The sequence below is a fragment of the Etheostoma spectabile genome, unplaced genomic scaffold, assembly GCF_008692095.1.
Source record: "Etheostoma spectabile isolate EspeVRDwgs_2016 unplaced genomic scaffold, UIUC_Espe_1.0 scaffold00011018, whole genome shotgun sequence".
NCBI lineage: Eukaryota > Metazoa > Chordata > Actinopteri > Perciformes > Percidae > Etheostoma > Etheostoma spectabile.
This window is the reverse complement of record NW_022603887.1, coordinates 1-11,600: the sequence shown is the minus strand read 5'-3', so window position 1 is coordinate 11,600 and position 11,600 is coordinate 1. Positions and strand designations below refer to the sequence as shown.

At 42.9% G+C, this 11,600-nt stretch overlaps 1 protein-coding gene across 1 annotated transcript; it reads left to right on the top strand.

Moving 5' to 3' along the window:
* The first annotated feature begins 682 nt into the window (after positions 1-682).
* LOC116679382 (uncharacterized) lies at positions 683-9,208 on the top strand. Its single transcript, XM_032509038.1, is given in 10 exon segments — positions 683-754; positions 1,788-2,026; positions 2,260-2,376; positions 2,379-2,398; positions 5,182-5,244; positions 5,407-5,633; positions 5,876-6,004; positions 7,496-7,683; positions 8,173-8,327; positions 8,959-9,208. Coding segments are annotated over 10 exon segments (1,425 nt in total). The 5' UTR covers positions 683-717.
* Positions 9,209-11,600: the final 2,392 nt, after the last annotated feature.

Genomic DNA, 11,600 nt, shown 5'->3' with positions numbered 1-11,600 from the left:
TTGACCCGATTTCAGTTTTTTTTCTACAAGAAATGGGCTGAAAACATTAGAAATATCAAATAACATTGGAAAAAACATCAAAAAAAGCACCCACAACACTGAAAAAGTGACAAAAATGTCGGAAAAAGAGGAATTAATGTTTCACGGTTGACTGGAAGACAACACAAGGGTTAAAACAAATGAAAGAAATCATTTCTAACTTTCTCTTATTGAACTAATTGAGCATTGGATTGAATATAAACGGCAGCAGGTGTGCAGCTTCCTAAGATATTGTTGTTGAAACTCAGTTTATCCACAAAGAAATTAAAATTAAAAACCCACTTGGAGATTGTAGTGACTTTGATAAAATGCACTGCTTGTTCAGATGATTTGGAATTGTTAATTTGAAGAATTTCAGGTTTATTTTGGTTACTTTCGACGCCCGATCTCCAGATTATTTCACATTTTTACGCCTGATTCCGCCCCAAATCTTCGTCTTTTAGCTCCGACACTGAACTCGGATCAGCTGAGTTCGGACTTTTGCATTTCATTTGTTAGTTTGTTAGCAGGAGTGCAGTTTCCTTCAGACCTTTTTGGGGCAACTCAGTTTATCCACAAAGAAAAGTCAAATTAAAAACCCACTTCGGGAATTCTAGTGACTTTGATAAGGAGGGAATAACGTGTTTCTCCACTTCCTGTGTGAACCGTAGATCTCCGACACGCTGCTGCTACGTCATCATGATGAAGCCGGGTGCATTGCTCCTCCTGCTGGCAGGTAAGCAGCCTTTAGTGTTTTCTTGGGTTTACAATACACACCACTTTCAGTTTAAAGGTTTTTTAAAGTGTTCGTAGGAAACTACTAGAACTGTTGGGTCCTCGTAAATTACAGAGTGTGGTCTAGACCTGCTCCATCTGTAAAGTGTCTCCAGATAACTCTTGTCATGAATTGATACTATAAATAAAATTGAATTAAATTGAGTTTGATGAAAAGGTGAGCAGCCTTTAGTGTTTTCTGTGCTTTACGATACACACAAAACCTTCAGTTTAAAGGGGTTTGATGAAAAACAAACTGTGCCAACCTGCAGCACGAAGCGACACAAACAGTGTTCCAGCCAATAACCGATAAGAAGGATTTGGGGATGGGGTGCGTTGAGGGGGTTAGTGCGCTGAAGCACAGAAGGGAGGGGACAGGATGAGGGGGGGGGGGGAGCTATAGTCTTGTCAACAAGAAGTAACGTCACCCAGCACGGCTTAGAGCCCCTTTAGGGTTTATTTCAGCCAGACCAGGGTGGGGATTGGTGGAAGAGTCAAAAGACGAATCAAGACGGCTTTTAATGGTTTTATTTTCTTTCTGTCGACTTTGAATAAAATGTGTAATTGGGTGGTAAAATAAAACAAAAATAAAACATTAAATGCACGAGGTGACGAGGTCACGAGGTGACGAGGTCACGAGGTAACGAGAGGCAGGTGACGAGAGGGCAGGGAAGCAGGTGGAGAACATCAGGTAATCACAAGAGTGGGAAGACACAGGAAGTAGAACTAAAGACAGGACGAGACAAAAACCAGCCTTCAAAATAAAACAACAAACAGAAGATGCAGACACTCAGGGGGGACACGAGACCAAACACCCAAGACCAGGGAGGAAACACGAAGAAGGAAAGGAAAACAGGATGAAAAGAAACGAAACCGTAACAGTCTGGTCAGTAACCCGTTCCTGAGAATAGGTTGATATAGGAAAAAACTACTTGTTGACGTTGCTATAAGAAATGAAAAGACACAACACATCTGTCTGTTTCCGTCTCCATCAGGTGTGGTCCACGCTGTGCCCCCCCCTGTGGGCATTGTGACCGGCTCCACCATCATCGATATTTTCAACGTAATCCGTTCGATCCCGGATCGTTGTGTGTACAAACTGATGGGAAGTGCAGATTTTGAAATATTGGCGGGTTTCCAGGAGCGAAGCCGTGCAGATGTGCCGTTTTTGGACTCCGTGACAATAAATGTCGGAGGTGTACCAACCTATCTTGGACAAGGTGGCGTAGTTAAGGTAAGCAGCCACAATCCATCTTAAAGGACGTAACAGTGTATTTAGGGGCTGTTTAAAAACTCACAGTAGATTGTCTTGGTTTGATCAATCAATGACTACGTTTCCATGCACATGATATTCAGTTTTTTGCCTTTATTTAAAAAAAGACACTATTCCGACTAAGCCGTTTCCATGCGTACGCTGTGTGTATTTGTGATGTCAGTGTTTTCCTCCACCCGTCTGCTGTGGTGTAGGTTGGTGACCAAACACTGACGCTCAACGCCACGGCTCAGCTGATTAACGATGTGGCGTTCTCCAAGGACCAGACCGGGGTCACTGTCCAGTTTAGTTTTGTCAGGGTTTCTTTTGACGGCAACACTGCAGTAATCGCAGGTACAGAAAACTCTAACGCTGCCATTTACACTTATTTTCAATGTCGATTATTTTCACAGAGGAGTGAAGAAACCAGTAAATGTTCACGTTTAAGTAATCAGAGAATTTGTACTTCTCAAAGAGGCTCCGACAGCTTCGATGCCGCACGGACCGCTACAGAAAACCATTCATACCACAAGCAATAAAACTCTTTAACACCTCTGGGTGCTAGATGAGACTTTGGACACCACACTACTGCACTAATGCAAGCTGCACAATTGGTTTATTTACATTTATTTACATTTAGCATATTATTAAGCAGTTGCACATTTTTGTCTTCCCATCCTGTACATATTCTAATATTTCTTTTATTTGATTCTTATTACTATTTCATGTATATTGTATGTATGTATATTTTTCCTAGTATTTCATTTATATTTATATTTTGTGCTCTGTGACTGATTTTGCTGCTGTAACACCGTAATTTCCCATTTTTCTTGGGATCAATAGACATCTATCTATCTATCTATCTATCTATCTATCTATCTATCTATCTATCTATCTATTTCATGAAAAATGACTCAGACCGATTAATCGATTATCAACATAGTTGGCGATTCATTTAATAGTTCACATCAAATTGATAATTCTTTGCAGCTCAACAAAGTTGAATTGAAGAAGGACATGCTGTCTGGTTAAAAGTCTAAAGACTTGTGTTCATGTGTCTTTCCCCAGGAATAGGTACAGCACTAGAAGGCTTGTGTGTCAACGCCACGAACTCCACTGGGACCCCCGATGTGGGTTCAGAGAAGCATTCCTCCAGCCCGGCTGGGTACGGCCTCGTCTTAACAATATTAATGTTGCATAGACTGAATCACGGTAACGCGGTGCTAACACCAAAAAAACAACAACTCCCGGGTAGAGAAATGGCCGCTGATTTGAACTGAGGAGATATCTTATCTTCTAAATTAACTTATGACCGTTCACTAGAGCCCGACTGATATATCAGCAGGCCGATATTATCGGCCGATGTTTGGCATTTCCCAATTTATCGGTATCGGCATTTATAATGGCCGATAATTTCATCAGAAGCATTTATTACAAATAAATGGTAGTGTAGCATAGTCTGTCCACCAGAGGACGCTCTACAACGTCCCCGTTAGCAACACTCTGATTATTTCTTTATATACAGTATATCGGCCAATATATCAGAATATCAAATTGTTAAATAGCCAAATATTCGTATCAATCAGGAGAGACATTTGCAGATATGCAAATGAGGTTTTTATTATCATACAACTCAATAAAATGTACTAAGTGTTTGGCGATTAGTCTCCATCGCTATATGAATATTTCGTATGTCAATATTGGCGTAGAGAACGATCAGACTCCCCCAAATGAAATCTAGACACCGGGGGTGGAGACGAAGGAGCCAGAAGACCGGATGCGAGGAGGCTCCGGACCGGTCAACTGGACTAGAGGACTGGGGGAGGAAGGGGGGGTGGATGGGGAGGGGGAGGTGGAGGGTTGCAACGACAGCTGATAGCACAGGGAGAAACAGATTTATTTAAAGCAGGGTTGTGACTCTGTGATTGGCCCTTGCAATTTGTGTACGATTCTGATTGGTTTAGCAGGACGGTGAACGCCTCCACCAGCTGATTCTCTTTAGGAGGAGAGCGCTGATTAAACGAGGTCTTCAACATTTTAATCAGGGGAGACTAGTTGCAGATATGCGACGGTTACACACGGCAAAAACTATATTTATTAAGATAACAGCTGAACTGATTAGCAGTGCACCGATTAAAAGTCTCAATTAACTGATATCTAGTTAATTCAAACCACATAAACTTAACTAAGTAGTTGAAAACTGCACCGATTAAAAGTTAGGTCTTGCTGAAAGAATTTAAGCTGAGCTGCATATCTTCGCAAAACAACTAGATATCACATATGTGATCTATTTTTTTTAAACTAAGTAGTAACCGCAACTGTTACGTTGTCTGGTTTAGATTAGAGCCCTATTGGCAGGCCGATATAATTTCCCAATTTATCGGTATTGGCGTTCATAATGGCCGATAGTTTCATCAGAAGCATTTACATTTACGCTCTACAATGTCCCCATTAGCAACACTGATTATTTCTTTATGTACAGTTTATCGGCCAACATATCGGAATACCGTATTGTTAAATAACCAAATATTGGTATCGGTCGGGCCCTGGTTTAGATATGAGGATGGGAAGCGGTCCTGTGCGTCTACTGGGAGGGAGGAACAGAGGAAGCATATCGGCGCATGGTTTGGAGGACCTGTTGGGTAAATTAGCTCTCCAAGCTAACAGGAGAGAGCGTCTTGACACATTAACAAAAGAGCACACAACACACCTGTTTTAGCAGCACTTCACTGGTTACCAGTCCAGTATAGAATTCAATTTAAAATCCTGGTTCTTCCTTTTAGAGCCCTGCATGGTCAAGTTCCTTACTACATCTCTGAGTTGATCCAGCTTCATACTCCGATCCGTAGTCTGAGGTTGTCAGGTTTTCCGTTTGTTTTTAAAGTGTCTTATGCATTGTATTGTACTTTGTTGGTATTGTATTACATTTTACTGTGAAGCACTTTGTGATTTTTTTATCTGTGAAAGGTGCTATACAAATAAACCTTACTTACTTACTTACTTACTTAAAGCCTCAAACATGCTTTTTATATCAGTGAGATGAAAGGAAATCCAGTTATTCCTAATCCCTGTTAAATTGTGTGTAAGTTAACTGGTTTCAAAATGAATGTGCCGTTTTGTTTTTTCACCCCCCCTAGCTGCGAGGTCCTGTACAGCGACCCCCCCAACAACGCCACCAACTGCAACATCATAACTGAACAGTAAGAACCGACCAATCAGAACACACAACACACTCCTTTCATCCTCATGCGTTGAAGTGATTGCACTACCATGTGCCCGGGGATGATTCTGGAAGCTAAACCCAGATCCTACAGAAACCTGTTCCCTGACTGTCACTGTCCCTCTCTGCATGGCTGGAACAGCTGTGATCTCCTGATGAAGGCCCCCTTCACCGATTGCCACGACCACGTTGACCCAGCTCCCTACGTCACCGCCTGCGTAGAGACTTCCTGCAGATTCCCGACCGTGGAGGGCCTGGCTCTCACCTGCCAGTTCGTTGACGCTTACGCCAAGGTCTGTGCTCTGAAAACCAACAACACTCTGGTGGACTGGAGGTCGCCGACCCAATGCAGTAAGACTGTCACTCACTGTCACTGTTATTGACAGAAACCGAGGAAATTGGGGTTAAATTCACTGCAGACAACCTTTAAATGAAGTCGTATCAACAGTACAAGTCTAGTAAAATATGGTTAGAAATTAGGATCAGGGTTTTTTAGTTTGATTCTACTCAATCATTTCAAGTTTTGTCAGCTAAAGACACTTTAAGTACAAAAAGTTACTTTTGTAAGTGTAACTTTGTGTGTGTGTGTGTGTGTGTGTGTGTGTGTGTAGATCTACCTCAGGACTCCTGTTTGGATCTGTACTGCAGTGAGAACGAGTTCTGCGGCGAGACCAACGGTGAAACCCAATGCATCTGTCGGGCTCTTTTTGCCGCCAAGTACAATCCAACAAACTCTTTAGGTACAGTGCAACACACGTGGCACGATAATGGAAGACCACAAAACTTAAAAAAACACCTGGTGATACACATAGAAGATGCAAGTTGCTGTAGCTGAACTGCTGCAGCTCGTGGTCAGACTGCCTCTGATGGTTTAGACATCACGATAATCCCAATCCTCATGGTGAAAATCACTGTGGCTGTTACTCCTGAAACCACACTGTTGGGCTCTATGTCCGCCTCCATTATAGCTCTATGTCTGCCTCCATTATAGCTCTATGTCTGCCTCCATTATAGCTCTATGTCTGCCTCCATTTTAGCTCTATGTCCGCCTCCATTATAGCTCTATGTCTGCCTCCATTATAGCTCTATGTCTGTCTCCATTATAGCTCTATGTCCGCCTCCATTATAGCTCTATGTCTGCCCATCATAGCTCTATGTCTGTCTCCATTATAGCTCTATGTCCGCCTCCATTATAGCTCTATGTCTGCCTCCATTATAGCTCTATGTCTGCTTCCATTATAGCTCTATGTCTGTCTCCATTATAGCTCTATGTCTGTCTCCATTATAGCTCTATGTCTGTCTCCATTATAGCTCTATGTCTGCCTCCATTATAGCTCTATGTCTGCTTCCATTATAGCTCTATGTCTGTCTCCATTATAGCTCTATGTCTGTCTCCATTATAGCTCTATGTCTGCCCCCATTATAGCTCTATGTCCGCCTCCATCATAGCTCTATGTCTGCCTCCATTATAGCTCTATGTCTGTCTCCATTATAGCTCCATGTCTGCCTCCATTATAGCTCTATGTCTGCCTCCATTATAGCTCTATGTCTGCCTCCATTATAGCTCTATGTCTGCCTCCATTATAGCTCTATGTCTGCCTCCATTATAGCTCTATGTCTGTCTCCATTATAGTTCTATGTCCGCCTCCATTACAGCTCTATGTCTGCCTCCATGATAGCTCTATGTCTGCCTCCATTATAGCTCTATGTCCGCCTCCATCATAGCTCTATGTCTGCCTCCATTATAGCTCTATGTCTGCCTCCATTATAGCTCTATGTCTGCCTCCATTACAGCTCTATGTCTGCCTCCATCATAGCTCTATGTCTGCCTCCATTACAGCTCTATGTCTGCCTCCATTACAGCTCTATGTCTGCCTCCATTATAGCTCTATGTCTGCCTCCATTACAGCTCTATGTCTGCCTCCATCATAGCTCTATGTCTGCCTCCATTATAGCTCTATGTCTGCCTCCATTACAGCTCTATGTCTGCCTCCATTATAGCTCTATGTCTGCCTCCATTACAGCTCTATGTCTGCCTCCATCATAGCTCTATGTCTGCCTCCATTACAGCTCTATGTCTGCCTCCATACAGCTCTATGTCTGCCTCCATTACAGCTCAGAATCTGATACATTTGAGTTTAGAAAAACAACATCAGCACAAACAAGCGACAACTTCATTTTAGTGAATCTATATTTCTTTTGACTTCTTCTTTGTCCCGTCGGGGGTTCAGGCGACCCGACAGTCTGCACGGATCACTCCGCCACTCTTACTCTGGCTGGATGTCTGCTCAGCGCCAAACACATCGACTACACCACCTTACACCTCTTAAACGAGAGCTGCAAAGGACACATGGACGCCGAGACCCACATGGTGACGTTCAGCTTTGACAGGATCAACAGCTGCGGGACCGAGGTCACGGTGGGTGCTCTCCTCCACGGCTCTGCTCCTGTTGGTGCTGATCACCTCACCGTGCATTTAGGACAAAGTAATGAGGATTCTCAGCAAGGCCAGGAACTAGTTTCTCTACAGTTTGGGCTTCCCTGTTTGGTATGAGAGACTAAACAAAGATTAAAAGTAGACGAAAGGCCCGTCATAAACACACTTTCACTCATCATATTCAACAATGTCGTCATAAGAAATCTGTGTCCTGAATCCATTTAAAACCAGTGACACACAGACCGCCTTTCTGCCAGGTCCTTTAAAAAGCCTTTAAGAGAATAAAGTGAGACCAACTCCTTCAACTGGAGTTCATTGTGAAGCTGATTCCACGCACATGGTGCTGCAAAATCAAAAGCCTTGTTGCCAAAGTCGGTGCAAAATGGCATGAAAATACGAAAATAATGAAATTAATCCGCCTGCTGTGGTTAAATGAACTCAAACCCCGTCTGTGTTTCTGTCCCGATGTAGAAGACCAACAGCAGCCAGATCATCTACACCAACACCATCACGATGCAGAACAGCTCCGCCGACGTCATCACCCGCCAAGACCAGGTCGCCATCGACTTCTCCTGCTTGTACACACTGCCAGACATCAAGAGTGTGTCCTTCAAGATCAAAGACAGGTGTGTGTGGAGGGTCACCTGGTTGTTAACGTGCAGCCGGATGTGTTTTCATGTTGTCCTCGGGTCAAATTGAAGTGTTCTTTTTAATTCCCCAAAATAACATGACGGATTCCTCACGACGCTCTTTGCCAAGTACAAATCTCTACTTTCATTAATTTTGGGTCTTATTCTATTTTATAGCATTTGAAAACAAATGGAAGTGTTTTTGAACTAGTGTTGAGTAAAAGTTGACATATTCCAGTCTGTGATTATCATCAACATCCATTCCTTTAATTTTAGTCTCAATAATTCCTAATTTCTGCTTTTTTGACTCAAACATTAGGTATAATTTCCTATAAATTAGGTTTTTTGACCAAAAGTTCAAAAAATAAATGTAAAACTAAAGTTAATAAGTCAGTGTTACGTTGTGTTAAAAAGAAAGTGACAAAAGTGTTGAAAAATTGGACAAAAACGTGAGAAAAAGTTAAAAATATTGATAAAACGCCTCAACAAAAATGTTGATTTTCAATTTTAAGGGGAAGACAACACGAGGGTTAAGACAGCTGAAAAGTGTGTGTGTGTGTGTGTGTGTGTGTGTGTGTGTGTGTGTGTGTGTGTGTGTGTGTGTGTGTGTGTGTGTGTGTGTCTCTAGCTCCGTGGTACAAGAGATAGAATCAGGAACTTGGAACTACACCCTGATGATGAAAGCGTACACCGACGCCAGCTTCGTGCACCCCGTCGGGCCGGACACCGAGTTTGTGCTGGACCAGAGGGTCTGGGTGGAGCTGGAGACGGACGGGCTGGACGACAACCTGGTCTCCATAGTAACAGACTCCTGCTGGGCGACCAATCAGCCGACACCTGATGCAAGTCTGCAACACCACCTCATCATCAACGGGTGAGATGAAACTCTCAGGGTGCGTTCACACGCCCCAATAGATCTGAACTTTACATCTGGTTATTGCTTAAAAAACCTTAAAAGACGCCGTAGTCAGACGTCATGCTTAACCCTCATGTTGTCTTCATGTTGTCTTCATGTTGTCTTCATGTTGTCTTCATGTTGTCTTCATGTTATCTTCATGTTGTCCTCATGTTGCCCTCATGTTGTCTTCATGTTATCTTCATGTTGTCCCCATGTTGCCCTCATGTTGTCCTCATGTTGTCTTCATGTTGTCCTCATGTTGTCCTCATGTTGCCCTCATGTTGCCCTCATGTTGTCTTCATGTTATCTTCATGTTGTCCTCATGTTGCCCTCATGTTGTCCTCATGTTGCCCTCATGTTGTCTTCATGTTGTCCTCATGTTGCCCTCATGTTGTCCTCATGTTTTCCTCATGTTATCTTCATGTTGTCCCCATGTTGCCCTCATGTTGTCTTTATGTTATCTTCATGTTGTCCTCATGTTGCCCTCATGTTGTCTTCATGTTATCTTCATGTTGCCCCATGTTGCCCTCATGTTGTCTTTATGTTATCTTCATGTTGTCTTCATGTTGTCCTCATGTTGTCCTCATGTTGTCTTCATGTTGTCTTCATGTTGTCTTCATGTTGTCCCATGTTGCCCTCATGTTGTCTTTATGTTATCTTCATGTTGTCTTCATGTTATCTTCATGTTGTCCTCATGTTGCCCTCATGTTGCCCTCATGTTGTCCTCATGTTGCCCTCATGTTGTCTTCATGTTATCTTCATGTTGTCCCCATGTTGCCCTCATGTTGTCCTCATGTTGTCTTCATGTTGTCCTCATGTTGCCCTCATGTTGCCCTCATGTTGTCTTCATGTTGTCTTCATGTTGTCCTCATGTTGTCCTCATGTTGTCTTCATGTTGTCCTCATGTTGCCCTCATGTTGTCCTCATGTTTTCCTCATGTTATCTTCATGTTGTCCCCATGTTGCCCTCATGTTGTCTTTATGTTATCTTCATGTTGTCCTCATGTTGCCCTCATGTTGTCTTCATGTTATCTTCATGTTGTCCCCATGTTGCCCTCATGTTGTCTTTATGTTATCTTCATGTTGTCTTCATGTTGTCCTCATGTTGTCCTCATGTTGTCTTCATGTTGTCTTCATGTTGTCTTCATGTTGTCCCATGTTGCCCTCATGTTGTCTTTATGTTATCTTCATGTTGTCTTCATGTTGTCTTCATGTTGTCCTCATGTTGTCCCCATGTTGTCCTCATGTTGTCCTCATCTTGTCCTCATGTTGTCTTCATGTTGTCTTCATGTTGTCTTTATGTTGTCCTCATGTTGTCCTCATGTTGTCCTCATGTTGTCCTATATCAATGTTCTTTTTAATTCCCCAAAATAACATGATTGATTCCAACGCTCTTTGCCAAGTACAAATCTCTACTTTCATTAATTTTGGGTCTTATTCTATTTTATAGCATTGTAAAACAAAGTGAAGTGTTGTTGAAATAGTGTTGAGTAAAAGTTGACATATTCCAGTCTGTGATTATCATCAACATCCATTCCTTTAATTTTAGTCTCAATAATTCCTAATTTCTGCTTCTCTAACTTAAACATTAGGTATAATTTCCTATAAATGAGGTTTATTGACCATAAATTCCAAAAATAACTGTAAAGCTAAAGTTAATAAGTTAGTGTTGCGTAGGGTTAAATGTCAAAAAAGTGACAAAACATTGAAAAAAACACGTCCAAAGTGTTGAAAAAAGGGACAAAATCGATAAAGAGCATCAACAAAAGTGTTGATTTTCAAATGTGACGGGAAGACGACATGAGGGGTTAACTTTCCGGAGAAGCCAGTGGAAAGTTTTTAACTCCTCAGAATTTATAAATCCCAAAATTAAGCGTGTTTTTCATGCATTTTCAACATATCTGCAGCACTAGTGGTTGTTTCAGCCATGTTGATGATGGAGATATCGTTGGTGGTGCCGACAATTTTTACACCCGCGGGCCAGGAGAGTAGCACGAGGAAACCTCGATGACTCCTACAGGACTGTAAGCATCAGCTGTTGATGCGTTTCATGATCACGTCTGATGTCCTGTTCAGGGGGTGACTGGGGTCGTTCAGGGGGTGACTGGGGTCGGTTCAGGGGGTGACTATAGGTTTGGTTCAGGGGTGACTATAGGGTTGGTTCAGGGGTGACTGGGGTCGGTTCAGGGAGTGACTGGGGTCGGTTCAGGGGGTGACTATAGGGTTGTTCAGGGGGGGACTGGGGTCGGTTCAGGGGGTGACTGGGTCGGTTCAGGGAGTGACTGGGTCGGTTCAGGGGGTGACTGGGGTCGGTTCAGGGGGTGACTGGGGTCGGTTCAGGGGTGACTGGGGTCGGTTCAGGGGGTGACAGGG